The sequence below is a fragment of the Cynara cardunculus genome, unplaced genomic scaffold, assembly GCF_001531365.2.
Source record: "Cynara cardunculus var. scolymus isolate 2C unplaced genomic scaffold, CcrdV1 Un_Scaffold_192, whole genome shotgun sequence".
NCBI classification, from domain to species: domain Eukaryota; kingdom Viridiplantae; phylum Streptophyta; class Magnoliopsida; order Asterales; family Asteraceae; genus Cynara; species Cynara cardunculus.
The window spans coordinates 154,571-170,580 of NW_020200566.1; the positions used below are offsets into that span (position 1 = coordinate 154,571).

General features: G+C 32.4%; 2 protein-coding genes across 3 annotated transcripts; one reads left to right on the forward strand and one right to left on the reverse strand.

Moving 5' to 3' along the window:
* The first annotated feature begins 3,779 nt into the window (after nucleotides 1-3,779).
* On the forward strand, nucleotides 3,780-4,546 carry LOC112501485. Of its 2 annotated transcripts, none has more exons than XM_025105126.1 (2): nucleotides 3,780-3,911; nucleotides 4,073-4,546. In XM_025105126.1, the coding sequence occupies exon 2, from the start codon at nucleotides 4,139-4,141 to the stop codon at nucleotides 4,400-4,402; it is 264 nt and encodes an 87-aa protein (XP_024960894.1). In that variant the 5' UTR covers nucleotides 3,780-3,911; nucleotides 4,073-4,138; the 3' UTR covers nucleotides 4,403-4,546. The 2 variants fall into 2 exon arrangements, with proteins under 2 accessions (XP_024960894.1, XP_024960895.1); XM_025105127.1 differs by having other exon boundaries at nucleotides 3,795-3,911; nucleotides 4,101-4,546.
* Nucleotides 4,547-8,510: 3,964 nt separating this feature from the next.
* LOC112501469 (BTB/POZ domain-containing protein At1g67900) lies at nucleotides 8,511-12,028 on the reverse strand. The gene is made up of 4 exons (XM_025105110.1): nucleotides 11,970-12,028; nucleotides 11,814-11,883; nucleotides 10,127-11,356; nucleotides 8,511-9,328 (listed from the first exon to the last, which is right to left on the reverse strand). Exons 1-4 carry the CDS (start codon nucleotides 12,026-12,028, stop codon nucleotides 8,828-8,830), a joined length of 1,860 nt encoding a protein of 619 aa, XP_024960878.1. The 3' UTR covers nucleotides 8,511-8,827.
* Nucleotides 12,029-16,010: the final 3,982 nt, after the last annotated feature.

The following is a 16,010-nucleotide window of genomic DNA, read 5'->3' on the forward strand; positions in this document are numbered from 1 at the left end:
AACACGTACGCATATTTACGTATATTCACGTACGTTTTACGTACGTATTTTAACGTATATATGCGTACGGGTTTTAACCCATATGCATATTTACGTATCTTCACGTACGTTTTATGTACGTATTTTATACGTATATATGTGTACGGATTAAAACTCGTACGCATATTTATGTATCTTCACGTATATATGTGTACGTATGTACATACGTATATATATACATACTTACATTTACGTAAAAAAATGATATAAATTGCGGTAACGTATATATATAGAGATGCATAATGTAAAAAAAAACGATATAAATTGCGGTAACGTATATATATAGAGATGCATAATGTAAAAAAAACGATATAAATTGCAGTAACGTATATATATATATATATAGATGCATAACGTAAAAAAACAATATAAATTACAGTAACACATATATATATATATATATGCATTACGTAAAAAAAAGCGATATAAACGTTACAAAAATTGAAACTTCGTATTTTAACGTATATATACGTACGGGTTTTAACACGCACGCATATTTACGTATATTCACGTACGTATTTTTAACGTATATATGCATATGGGCTTTAACCGCCACTTCGAAGATACACACAAACATCATCATTTGACGTGATTTCATGTTTTGTGATGGTTGATTGTGTTTAATGGGTTAAAGGTTGTGAGAGTATAATATATGAGAAGAGAAATGAAAGAGAATGTGTGAAAAATTATGAAATAAGAGGTTGATATTTATAGTGAAATTGGTATTAAAAAAAATAAAAAAAATACTTAAAGCCTGGATCACCCCCCGGGGGTGATCCGATGACGTGGCTCGCCCCAAGTGGAAAAAAAGAAATTTAAAAAAAAAATTCTAAGAAAAAGGCCGGATCGCCCCCCACTAGTACTGATCGCCCCTGGGGGCGATCCGTGTGATTAGTTTTGTAAAATCCCTAAAAATTGATTATTTTATGTAAGAGAGTTGTATAAAATGGTTAGTTTTATATTTTTCCTTTATATAAATGAAAATAAAAAATGAAATTGATTGGAGTGGTTGAAGCATTATGTAAATGGCATGTCTCTCTGTTTTAATAATTTCTCCCCGTGACTGGCTGCAACTTTCAGACGCGTGTCTCCATTATTTAATTCATGTCTTCTTTTCCCAAATACATCTTATCAAAATCTTCTCATAAAATTAACAAATATATATAAAGAGATGTGTTATTATACAATTTTTTATATTTATATAATTAATACAATTTAATTTGAATCGTTCATTTAATTTGATGAAATATGTAATTTCATAGAAGTTTTGATTATTTTTTAATATAAAATATTGATCATAATTAATGAATCATAGACATCTTTCATAAATAGTTTAATCATAATAAATAAACTCTAATCATTTCTATAAATATTTCAATTTATTAGGTTGCATTGGTTGTACAAATGTAATAAATTGCATTTGAAACTCTCTCTCTCTCTTTCTATATATATATATATGTATATATATAGAGAGAGAGAGAGAGACAGAGAGTTTGTTTACACAATACTTTATATTATGAAACAATCAAATTTTTTATGAAATTACATATTCTTCAAATTAAATAGACGGTTGAGATTGAATTGTATTAGTTGTACAAATATAGTGGGTTTTATAATAATTCACATACACACACACACACATATATATATATATATATATATATATGTGTGTGTGTGTATGTATATTGTTATCATTTATCTTATTGATTGAGTATAATAAAAACCAATAATCCTACCCGGTAATAGTCATAACAAAGACCAGTAATCTTAAGCCGGTAAATGAGAAAAAAGATTTTTCGCCGATATGTTATTACCGGGTTTAATACTATTACCAACAATCTATTTTGATATTCAATAATGTTACATGATATAGCAAGTGAGGGTAATATTCTTCAATTGTTCTTTCTTTCGCTCCATTCCCCGGCTAGGATAGACCCGACGACATTCAGGATGGATGTAGACCCATCGACCATGGATAATCATTATGATATATTCAATTTCCCAAAGCTCAATCCCTACTTACTGAAGACTTTGGTTTCAACGTGCCTAGACACAGTTCGTAAAGAAATAGGTGCCAAAGCAAGACTAGAGTCGAGGGTATGGGGTTACGGATCTAGAACCATTGTCGTATGGTGAAAGTGTGATCCGCTTCGGTCAAGTCGAACCTTGCCAATTAGCTTCCATCAGAACGTTAGGCAAGCATCAATCCCTTGGTTTTTTATGTGGGGGTATTAAATCCTTAACCTTTAGTCTTGAGTGAAGGAAATGGAAGCATAAAAAAAAATATTGGCAGTAAACAATCCTTAAATAAAAAAAAATGAAACAAACAAATCATATGTGATTTTAGATTAACGGTCAATGCAAGTTTGTACGAGTGACATGGCTCGTGTGATTTTAGATTAACGGTCAATGCAAGTCTGTGCAAGTGACATGGCCGTTGACCTCCGATTGTGGCCAAATTGCATGAATCACATATGATTTTACACATGATTTTAGTGGTTACTGTTCTCGTATGAAACTGACTATCTCTCTCGCTTTCTACGTGTGTCTGTGTGTGTTTTGGGGGGGGGGGGGGGGGCGTCAAACCTTTTTAATCAATAATTTAAATTATATTAGATAAAAACAAATCAATAACGGTAGTAATGTAATTAAATATTTTTTTGTAATTTTTATATCATTTTAATTAATTGGAGTTATCCCATGATTTTAGCTTGAGATCTCATCATGTTGAATAAAACGTCCATCCTTTTTTCCCATCATTTCCTACCCATAGTATCTGAATATACGAAATTTCTGATAAAAAGACGATAATATGAACATCCATTAATCAGAAACTCGTCTTATACCTTTAGAATCTCTGAGCAAATTATGTTTCAGATGATTGAATTCAAACAATCTGATACCCCCCTTGTGATTATAACTTAAATCGAACATATCAATATTTTTTTGTGTCAATCATTTAAGATAATTAATATTTTTCTTAAAATAAAATAGAAGAGTAAAAATTAGTAATTTGGGTTGATTGTTCAATTTACTATAATTAGTTTAATATTTCAATTTACTTTAATTAGATTAATTACTTTATTATTTTTATTATATATATACACACACACGGACCAAAATCCGGTGGCCTCTTGCGGCAAGTGATGACCTCCTCCGGCACACATTGCACATACACACTGTGAACACTGTAGACACACACACACATACACATATACAATGTAGGCACCATAGTGGTACTACAGTTGGTATTACATTGATACCACATTTGGTATCATAGTGATCTCGAAGTTTACTTGGTGTATTTTGGATATTACATTGTATGTATTTTGGACATCACATTGTGTATTTTGGGTATCACATGGTGTTCGTTGAAGACCGAAGATAGAAGAGAGATGAGAGAGATAAAAAAATTAAATCACCTAAAATGCCATTTAATTATAATTTTAAGTTAAATTACCAACAATGTTAGTTTCTTAACTTATTCATTTATTTGTGATTAAAATTGGATTTTACAGTTATCACAAACTAATCAATTTATCATTTAAATGATATAACAGATGATATTAAAAAGAAAAAAAAAGATTTGAAAGATCCCTCAAGAATAAAGGGCATTCCCAAAAGTAACCTTATCAATTAATAGATTCATATCATATCATTTATAAAAAAAACAAAAAGAAAAAGGAAAAGCAAATTTATATTATTTATTATTTATTATTTTATGGGGATGAAATGAGACATTATTGAATGCATTCATCACTTTTTCTCTTATCTTCCATATCTCCACTTCCTTTAAATCTTTGGATCTTCATCCACCACTCACCAATTGCCCAACCTCCATCTCCATCTCCATCATCATCATCTTCACTCTGGTAAATTCATTTAACCCATCTCATTTCACACACACACACACATATCTATATATATATATATATATATATATACATATATATATATATATATGTATATGTATGTAATGATCACTGTGTTTAAATAGTTTGTACATACCATCTGATTAATCTTGTTTTAACAGTTAATATACACACACACTCTCTCTCTAGATCTCTCTCTCTCTCTCTCTCTCTATATATATATATATATGGCGGGAAACGAAGAGTTGAAGGTGGAGGTGGAGCAGATTCAGGTGACGTCGCCACCGCCGACTGGAGGGTTAGCAAGACAAGGAAGTATTGCAAAAAACAACTGTTTATGTTCTCCGACCACTCATGCTGGTTCTTTCCGGTGCCGGCTCCATCGTTCTCCTAGCGGCATTCAACGAACAAAAAGCATCAATTTGGATTCTAAACCTAATGATGATCATCATGAAAACGACGCCATCAAAACCCTGATCTCCCCCACCTAATTCTTCTTCTATCATTCATGTACATGTAATTGGAAATAACCATGAAATATGTTTGCATTATAATTATATATACGCGCTTAATCATCTAAGAAGTCTAAAATTTACGAGATCCGTGAGAAATTCTATCTAAAGTTTATGTTTTACATGATTTTTTTTATTTAAGTATAATATTTATTGTATTGATTAACACATATATGTGTGTGCATATATATATAAGTATGTATATATGTATATGTTTCACAATGTATTTGTTTCATATGTATTCGGTTCATAATCTGGAAAAAAATCCACGTGTATTTTTATATACAAACACGCTAAAAAGGTTACATTGTGAACCGAGTAGATGTGAAACAATCATATGTTAATCGATTTTCATCTCCTCATGGAAATATTTCAACGATTTAACAAGTTCATTCGACTTTTCATCGGGTACGTCGTACATAGTTTTTTGGATCAAACTTTGTCGATCATAGGTGTTTGAGAGCTTCGAATTTTGGGGTTCGATTTGGCATTAGAAAAAAAAGATGCATATATAATTGAGTTTTCATAATTATATACAGACTGTTGATTGGTTTTGTTTTCTGCTTTTCTTACAAAACTTTGTTGTTTCTCTTTGTACGTGCACGTGTTTTGTTTTAATATTATTGTCTCGTCTTTAAAAATAACACTTATAGAATATAGTTTCAACAAATTCACAACAACAAAATTGAGTTTATAAAATGTTTAAAGTGTTCAAGTGTCCTAATAGATTGTTTTACAAGATTTAATTTACATGACTTAAAGATAAAGTGTCATATTTAAAAGTGCTACGATAAGTTTATAGAACGTTTTTAAGTGTTTTAAAAAGTTTTTTGGAATTTTTTAAATAAAGTTTATTAGCTATTTTATATGATACTGTTTGAAAATGTGTTCTATAAAAATGGGTTTATATGGCACTTTCTCAAAAGTGTCATATAAAATAGTTAATACGTCATTTTATTTTACGACGCCAAAAAGTATTTTATAAACTTATTGTAACACTTTTAGACATGACGTTTTATTCTTTGGTCCTATAAAATATTATGTTACAACACTTAGCATCCTATTAAACCCTATTTTGTGATAGTAATTTTATTGTTTTTTGTATTACCGTAAGTAGGTAAAACAATCTGTGGTGTAAATTGTAATGTTGGTATGGTTCCTAAGGGGTTGTTTATCAAATACTTACCCAGTAAGCGTTTACTGGTAAAATTCAACACTATCACACTTACTGGGTAAGATTTTAGTCGATAAAATCATCGTATGCAACAATTTATCTGGTAAACGCTAACTGTGGTAAGAGAGTTGACCCTCACTTACTGGATAAGACTCTCGGTCCTTGTCTCGTTCTTACCAAATCAGATTTATTGTCCTTTACATATTCATCCGATAAGGTAATGTGACTTGGTAAATGTTTACCCGGATAAACGTTTGGTAAACGGCCCCTTAGTTTAATCCACAAAATACCCTTAAATGGTTTGAATGCAAAGAAGATTGCCACGTTCTTCAAGGATATTTATGTCCTTTTAACAATTGATAAAAAAAAACCAATGAGTTGAAAAGTATGTGAATTTAATTCGTCAGTATGTTATTAATACCTGTTTCAGAAGCAAAAAGAACCTATTAACTAAAACTTCATGAGTCCCAAGTCCCAACCAATGGTTCACTCGCGATCGGACCTCATCAACGCATCTAGCAACTAGTGTGCTAATTTAAAATCTAGTGTTCCAAATTTGGGCTTGCTGTAGGAAAAAGACGGTCCTTTTTTTGCGTTTTCGTGTTGGGTTTGTTCGATAATAGAAACGGAGAACTAATGTTACGCATACGGATTTTTATTTAGTCTTAACATTGTAAAGCTTACAGATTAAAAGTCGAAAAACATGTTTGAAATGCAAAAAAAAAAGTTAATGGACTCAAATTGTAGTCTTTTATATAATGTAGGGACTAAACTAGTACTTTGCTCCAAAACTTTAGCAATAGAAATAGTAGCCCAACCCGGCCCATTTGATCCATTCTTATTTCATTTGTGAAAGTGAAACCTTTATATTTTTCAAAAATAACTAAAATTAATTTAAAAAAGAAAACATTAATAAATTGTATCTCACAACCATATCATAATAAACATTAATATATATATATATATATATATATATATGACATACAAATTTGTCGTATTATGTCAAGCCTAAGACTAGAGCTCGCTGTTACACTATCCAGACGCCATTTTAAACTTTGGACATTACCTTCAATATCCATTTGCAAAATAGTAAACGCCCATTCATACATCTTGAATAACTCAAGAGCAGACAAACTAAAATCTAGTTGATCTAATGCATAGACGACTACATGTACATCGTTTTTGCTGAGTGCAACTCTCAAAGTCCACTCCCATTTCTTGAAACCGCCGTCCACATTCCACACATTTATCTGAATACCCACTCTAGAAAGATTGTATAGACCTTTTACATATGTATGGGGAAGTCAATAAATTATACAATCGATTGTCGACTGCTCAAGGAATTTTTATCCAACACCTGGTGAGCGAGGTAATAATGCAATACCTCAAAAACTAGTTCAAAAACCTGTAACAAATACACAAAAAAGTTGCATGAGTCTGCTTGTTGTAGATAGTTTTTTGTTCTTTAATTCTGATATGACATTCATACCCTTTTGAGTTTTCGTTGTACCTTCTTTTTTTATATACATTATTCGTTCCAGATCGTCTTATTGACAGATCTTTCTGTCATTTAAAAAAAACAGAAAAATAACTTGAAATACTTTATATAAAACTTACATCTTACTCTACTTTCTTGAATGGACAATTGGTAATTATGAGCATTCAAGTAGGGGAGTGGATAAAACCAATCATGTAATGTAAGCATATTAGATGATCTCCAATTACTACTTCTAAAATATAACAGTATTTCTAGAAAATTTTAGAAATATTTTAAGAGTTTTTTGCTCCAACAGATGTGCTAAATGATATATTAAAATAGAAGGAAAAAAAAGACGAGAAATGAGGTATAAATCTTCAAATTTGGTGAAATCTCAAAAGATTTGTACAAAGTGGAGAGATAATATTTTAATTCTTTCCCACTAATAACAGATATTGAAATTAAATTTATATGAAGAGAAATAATATTTTATTAATATACTCAACGTTAAAATTGTTAAAATAGAACAGGTATTGAAGTTGAATGTAATTTTTTTTAAAGATGTGATACATTATTATATAAAAGTTATTATAATGGTACTCGCGCAATACAACGAGATACATCTACATTTTAATGTTTTGTTTTATTTTTCTTGTCTCTGTTGATATATAATACGGTTTATGTGGTTTTGATAAAGATAATGTTTTTACTTTTGAATAAAAATAAATTTAAAGATATCATATAAATTTGAAAAAAAATATTATTTATATTAATATCAAATTAACTATTTAAAAGTTCTTGCTTTTTGTACAATTTCTTTAATTCAAAATTTTTATTATAATTTACGAAGTAATTTATTTTTGGCTTCACAATATAATTTTTATAAATATAATGATTCTGTTAAAACTTAATAATTATCCTAATTATATTTTAAACATTTTATATTTAAAATGAGATATTTATCCTGTATTTGATTATGTTTTTCTTCGGTTGGTTATACGAATAAAAAATGAAGCTTTAATAAGTTATATTTACGCACAATTTACTTGTACTCTTAAATTTTAATTAGTATACATTAATAAACAGTACTTCTTGCATAAAGAATGATTTTTAAAATACTTTTGTTAATATAGTATAGATACCATAATTGTTATAGATGTTAAAACTAGTCAACTCTTATCATCCAACTTCTCTAGGATGCTACCTTTGGTCAACATCCAAAAACTTGAAAAGAATGTCAATTTTTGCATAAACTTTATGAACAGAAAAGTGGAAATCAATAATGGAGGATGAGATGAAGGCATTGAATTATTGAGTTGTAAACTTATGGTAGAAAAAGACAAACTAGTGCTCAACAAATCAATGCTTTGGTCCCCATCTTCCATTTCTAATAAAGTTTGATGCTTTTAAACCAAAATCTTGAAAATAACCAATGATTTCAAGAAACCCCTTCTTTTCTTTTATTTATTACCACCATAGATTACACCCACAATTCACAATTTTCATTTCCCTAAACATTACAAAGGACATGTTTCCAAGAAAGATGAATGAAATAAAATAAGATTAGACTAATCCCGGCAAATTGTGACCGTAAGAAATCAGTCCTAATAAACTCATTGGTCACAATTGTTGTGTATGCTGGAATCAAATCCTGGGTAGATGGCAGATGGGATATTCCCCTGCATCCTCCAGAGATCTGGGTCTCAACCACTACGCCACAACCCTTGTGGCCTTTTTTTTCGTGCCAATGGGATCAGCGTTTTTCGCTTGTGCTTCTGTTGGTGGACCATAACTTACTAAACATCCGTTTGGGTCGATTTGGGATCGAACAGAGTTGTTTCACCTTCGAGGAGTTGGCTTTCGAGATCCCATCGTGGAAATTTACACCCAAATTGTCGTCTTCTGCTAGCTTCATTCTTAAAGTGGAAAGATTGGATTTTGGAGACTTGAGACCTGAAATACTCCATTGGTCTTCTGGTTGAACCATGCTTCTGTTGGTGCTTAATGAAACATGTGGTCTTGATGATGCATCATCTTGGGCAGCTAATAATGCCTTGATGTTGCTGGGCAGGTCGGTCAGCTGACCGCCAGCCATGGCGGCTCGGGCTTGTTCAAAGAACAGGACTTGAACCACTACGCGTAAAGGGAGAAGCTCGTTTTGTGCTGCGTGCATGCAAACTTCCATAGATAACTTCTTGCAGTCTAGTATTCGACAAAGCCGCTTCCTTTCAGTCTTGTTGAGGTTCGGGTGTGACTGCATAACAACAGGATCGAATAAGTTTATTATCAAGTAAATGGTCTCCAAGAATTAAAAAAACCCTGAGTAAAGAAGTAATGTTCCAACATATATAAGTGGCTGTTTGGTTGGTTTTCCATCAAGTCATGTATGGATCTAGCTGTCTATGTGGATTAATCTGTCCGTATAGATTGAAAAAGTTTTTTCATAGATGAAAAAAGCGTATTTTTAAATTGCGAGGGGTAGGTTTCGAAAAAAACTTGGCTTTCTACAAGAAGCACACCAAATAAGTCACTTCCTACATCATTAAGTCACTACCAAAAAGTCATGTATAGCTGACCGAATAAGCTACGAGTACCATTAAGCCTGTTAAGCTGCTAACAAACAGACCCTACCTAAGTCTAGCCGATGTGGGACTCTTAACACCCCCATCCACCTCCAGTGGAGACTAGACGGATACAGACTTTCCTAAAGCGGTAGACCCTGGCTCAGATACCATGCAAGAATATGAAAAATCCCCAGTAGATTACTCTTCAAAAGAGTCGTTGAAGAGAGAAGGAAGGTTCCAACATATATATATATATATATATATATATATATATATATCCTAATGGTCCAAATCTAGCCGATTTGAAACTCTTACACACTCTCCAAAAGAGGCTAGACGAGTACAAATTGCCACAATGTGTAGTCCGGAGCAAATACCATATAAGAATATGTGGAACCCATTAGATGTAATTTTGTTTTTTGTACCTAAAATGTGTATCAAGTTGAAATGGAAATGAAGTAATGCGTGCCATATAAAATGATACAAACCTTGAGGTAAATATCAATGGCTTTGTAAAGACCATCATGATCCAATCTTGCAAAATCAGGAATAGCCTCGGCTAAAGCAGTGAACTTGGACAATGGCAGACTCGCGTCTCTTGCAATTTCTTGCAAATATCCATCCACTAGCTTTGCCACTTTGATCTTGGAGCTATGAGATGCTGAAGAAGACCTCCTACTTTCTTGCAACTCAAAATCACCATTATTCGCTGATCTCGACCGTCTATGGCGCTCGAATCGACCCTTGACTCGTGGAGGACTCGTTGGCGGACTCTGGCCTTGTAACATGAACTGCTCCAAGATGTTCAAAACAACTTCAACATCATACATCATATCGTTCGACAAAGATGGGATCATCAAATCGGAAATTGTAGCTTCGTCTAATTGAAGCCCGATTCTTCTTGCTAACTCGGTTCTTGAAGAAGATGAGGCGCGTAGAATGTTGGCCGCTTTTAACAGTTTGAGCAAAAAGCTACAAGAAACCGCATTTCTTTCCATTGGAAGCAAACTAATTATCGATTCCAAGAGCAACCTGCTCTTTGAATTCGAAGGAGTTGGCTCGCCATTAGAATCCCGTTCCTTTTCAAGATTTCTTGAAATGTTCGGCAGCCATTTGGACGCGTAGATCCTTAACGCGTCACCAACAAGATTTGCAGGTACTTTGCCACCAGCTTTAAGGGCAATCATTGTTCTCCAGTAAAGATCAATACCCAACTCAGAAAGATCCTCAGCCCACCACCCTTTGCTTGTATTTCCATTGCAAGAAATGTCATCTTTGTCCCTCCCTCGCCTTGAATAGCTATGCGACAAACTCACCTTCAAAGGGTTAGAAAGGACTTTTGAAGCTATGGCTTCGATACAACGGCTAGTGATCCCCAAATCCTCTGACCATAAATGGAAAGGCTTTGTGGTTTGAAGGGTAACAATGGAATCTTTCCAACCATTTAGAATGCAAGAGTTTAAGAAAACATCAAGCTTGTAGAGAAGATTTCCTTTCTCAACATCTTCTGTCATTTGAAGGTATTCGGCTGCACATCGAGCCGATACGATGTTGTAGGCACTAAGAGTGATTGTGATTCCATAGCAGAATTTAGCACATAACTCAAAAGACTCGGTGCCTCCTGGGAAATCAGGGAGTTGGATTATTTGATGCTGGGAGGATTCAGGGCTTTCCGAACAGAGTCTTTGTAACCTCAAACACTTGGAAAGAAGTGGAAACTGTTATCAAGAAACAAAAAAACAATGAATTATAACTAGAAAAGTATCAAATTTTATGGATTCTAATGAATTTAGATCAAAACCCAGAATTTGTTTCAACTTTTTTCGATTATTCCACAACAAAACTTGAAACCCTTTTGTGCACCGGTGAAGTTTCACCGGAAAATCCCAAAAACTGAAAATTTGAGGAACATCTTGGTAACCATTCACCACCCAGAAGGTATGCACATATGCATACAAGTGATTAAAGTTGTTTCTTGGATTTTATGCTCGTATGCATGTTATACACACGAGCATACCGGAGAAATTGCTTACGAATTACTTGTATGTATATGTGTGCATACCATCCAGACGTTGTTACCGGGGTGTTCTCTCTGTTTTTCAATTTTTTGCAATTTTCCCTTGACCCATTGAAGTAAAATCATAAACATAGTGAATTATAACTAAAAAGTATTACCTTGTGAAGCAAATATCTTGTTCCATTCACTTGAACTACAAGATCACTAGAAACTTCAGAGGAAACTGACCTGAATCCATTGAAATATTCATATGTGAACAACAAGAATTCATATGTGAATTAAACGAAAACAGTAGATGAATTTGATGCATATACCTTACAGACTCTGAATTATAGAAAGTATCAGGCCGAGAACCAAGTTTCATAAACTTCATGGCTGACTTTTTTCTTGTTAACCTCCTTAAACTGTCAGCTTTATGTTCTCAAATTAAGATTATGTTCATAATTACGTAAATGAACTGAAATCAATCTCTTCCCCCACATGAAACGATACCTATAACATACAAACCAATAACAGAGCACAATTAGCAAATTATAAAATCCCATTTTCATAAATCAAAACCCTAAAACAGATTCTTGAAATCAACCCAAATCGTCAAGAACTACCCAAAGAATCGTACGAAAGCTTCAAGATTTTGGTGTGGGTTATAAGAATGTTACAAAATCCAAGAAAACAGAACAAATCCCGACGTGGTTTCAGGTGATTACTGACACCCATTTTGATTTCTCATGAAAACCCATCAAGATTATCACTGAAAACACAGCAGCTTTGAGTAGATTTTATGGGTTTTTATTATGTGGAATCGATAGATTATTAAAGAAAAGAGAATGAACCTGAAATCTTGAAAACAGGGAAGAAGATTCGATCATAAAATCACAGAGAAAATGTTGGGGAATAATCAAGTAAGACGATGAAAAGAGAGCAGAAGATAACAGTAGAGTTTGTGTATGAAAATGCCAGCGTGCTAAGGCAATCGAAGGAAAGAAAAGGCGACGCCCACGTGCTTATCCTGCGCCCACTTGCCTCATAATTGTCACACCCAATTTTCTCTTCTCGACCTCCTTTTTCTTTTAATTAACCTCAATATCTAACTCGCTACATGATTCGATTAATCCCAAGACAATCATCTGTTTTGCAGATAATTTGGAAGCATTGCATTTGAACTTCCATGGTCACAATGAAACTTTTATTCCTCTTTGGATTTGAACCTGTGACCTCCTGGTACTTTTAACCTTTGGAGCCAAGCTCAAACCAATCAGACACTATCCTTGTCGTCGACCCCTTTTTTCATAAATAAATACAACATTTCTTTTAAACTTCTTATAAAAACATTTCTTTTGAAAGGGTGTTCTTTTTCTTTTTACTATTTAAATTTAAATTTGTATTTTATTTATATAATAAAAGGAAATGTTCTTAAATGTGGGTGTCCAGGTTAGTTTCTCCGTGCCATGACTAGTTTCAAGGGTTCTGAAAACAGCTAAAAATCACCAATGTTATTGCAAACTTGAACCGGTGATCTCTTAGGAAAATCCTTAGAGACATAAACCTTATGTCATATGAGTTAACGTCACAAGGTTTATAATAGAAGGTTCTATAATCATCAATCAAGGGACCTTCTTCTGAGAACCAATACATCATGTGTTATTTCATATGTTTTTTTCATTTATATTTCTTGACGTGTCTATGAAACAAAAAGTACACGTAAAAAAGTTTCACATTATGAACAAAAATACATATCAAACAAATATATGTTACATAAAAATAATTACATTTAATTATGAAAAAATGATAATAAATATCTTTCATAACAGTTTTTATTAAATACACCTATAAATAGTAACAAAAACCGAAAGAATATCGTCAATCTGAAATCATATCTTCAATAATGCATACGATCACTAGATTTAATCGAATTTTTTTATCAAAAACATATTACAATTAATACAAAATATTATCGTACACCAAATTAATACAGAGCCCACCACCATATATTTATCTTCTTTCTTTATGAATAATAATGATGATGAAGTTGCTAGGTTGGTTACCTTTTCGAGTCGGTCTGAAATTGAAGTCTCGGTCAGGATCTGAATCATTATATCTCTCACCTCCCTTTGGATCATTTTTGGCAATGATTTTTATTCTCCTCAAATAAAAATAAAATAAAAACTCAAAAAAGTAGTTCAAAATTGATAAAGGGGTTGTTTTTCCCTTCAATTTTTAATAAGAACATAATACTTTTTGTTTTAAAAAAAAAGAAAATGGAAAAATAGTGGAATAGATATTGTATTTTCAAGATTTCTACTATGCTTTGTTTCTCATAGAATGGGCATGAGTGGATAATTTATAGTAGCCACAAGTGAAACTCCCTCCTTTGAATTGCATTTGGGTGTAACCCTTTCATGCATTTATGACAAATGGGGTCAATGGTGATTTAATGACCAATATTTTCTTTAAAAACACATGGTCCATTCTTGATTTTTATCAAGACTTTTCAACATGTTTGTGTTGAGATTGAGTTAAATTACATTAATTTAATGGTTGTATTGTATATGTACCTTTTTATACAGTTTTATACATGTTTTCTTCGTTGAGATCAATGAATCAAACTTTTTTTAACAGTGTTTCTATGAATGATTGAAGCAGTGATGTGTCAAGATGTGGGATGATAAGAGGTTGGATTATTCAAAAATCCAGCTGAAGAGCTATTGATGAAGCAGAGTGGATTACTTATCATACGGTGAAAACAACAAGGCATCACTGATTAAATCATGAACCTGAATGGTCAAGATTTTGATTGGAGGAGTGGAGATGAATAGGTTTTAGATTGACGGGTCATGTCAGAGTAGTTATATGAATGGATTGATTTACATATGCATTAAGTCCTTATTACTTTACTTCTTTGTGGTTAGGTAACTAGTCAAGATTATAGTAGAGTGGTTGAGGTTAGTTCACCTATGATAGCAAGTGTTGGACTTTCTTAATCCCAGTTTCGAAGTTGGCTATGCCTAAAAATGTACTTTCAAGATTAAGACATGTGAATCTTTTAATTTGCCTCTAACAAACAGTTTGACTATGAATAGAAGCATTATTATAAAAAACCAACTTAGATTTTGATAGTTGGCTAGAATATAAAGACATATATCTTCCAACACGGAAGTTCTTGCCACCAGTGGTGCTCTGCAAGAACACCCACGTTCTTACCTGTCAGCTAAACAAATATAACGGACTATTAAAATTTAACCTTGTTGGATATCAACAGAAAACAAAATATAAGACAAGATAGAAGGGTAAGTGGACCAAAATGTTGTGGGAATTGATAACATTAACCAAAGGAATATGACCCAATTTTGTTGAAATGGTTCAATCAATGTCTTCGGCTAAATGAACCACCATTGAGGAAGATGGCAAATTGGTTGGGCTTGGTGGGTTGGACCCAGATGTGGGCTGGCTAACCATAATGGTCGAACCCAGATGGGGTAATTTTGGAATTATGTGAGACAAGTATGGGCAATATGGGAATACAAGTGGCGTCCACTTATGGAAGAGAGGATCTTCTAATGCTTGTACGGGCATGGTGTAGGGTCCACTGTGTGTTACCCTAACGGGGTTACAGTGAGGAACATGTGGGTTCCATTTTCCACCGTCTGATTTCTTTCTTTGTGGGTCCCTTTTATTTTGTCTACGCCACAGTTCCCTCCACGAATTTCTTTAATAGAAAAAATAGATTTAAAATTATACTTTTATTTTCGTATTTTCAATTTAGTTATTTAAAAAATTCTTCTAATAATAAAATTCAGCTTTTATTAAATAAATTAAAAAGTTTTTATTTTTAGCAATAAATATAATAAAAGTTAGCATTAATGAGCCTTCAGTGGACATACACTGCTTATCGAATAAGTCAGAAATTTCGGCATATCAAAATAAAAGGTGGGATAACATGAGAAATGAAATTTTTACGTTAAAATATCAGCAACCTTATTAACTTGTCGTCTAATGCAACATATAATTGAATTTATTTATGTAAATCCCGACCAAAATTATAATTTTTTTTAATAAAATGTTTGTTATAATACCTTGAAGTCTTGTTTGCAAAAAAAAAAAAAATATTGTCCTTTGACATTGTTGTATTTAGAAACAAACGGGTTTATATGGAATGAGTTGAGGTTATCAGTAATCAATTTTTATCTAAAAATATATAAATTTAATTAAAATTGAAATTTTAATGTTTAATATACATACATACATACGTACGTACGTACGTACATATATATATACATACATACATACATACATACATACATACATACATACATACATACATACATACATACATACATACATACATACATACATAC

Coding starts and splice junctions, on each gene's coding strand:
- LOC112501485 (XM_025105126.1), top strand. CDS start 4,139: ATGGCGGGAAACGAAGAGTTGAAGGTGGAGGTGGAGCAGATTCAGGTG.
- LOC112501469 (XM_025105110.1), bottom strand. CDS start 12,028: ATGAAGTTTATGAAACTTGGTTCTCGGCCTGATACTTTCTATAATTCA. Junction 11,357..11,813: donor CAAGATATTTGCTTCACAAG/GTAATACTTTTT, acceptor TCTTGATAACAG/TTTCCACTTCTTTCCAAGTG. Junction 9,329..10,126: donor CCATTGATATTTACCTCAAG/GTTTGTATCATT, acceptor GTTGTTATGCAG/TCACACCCGAACCTCAACAA.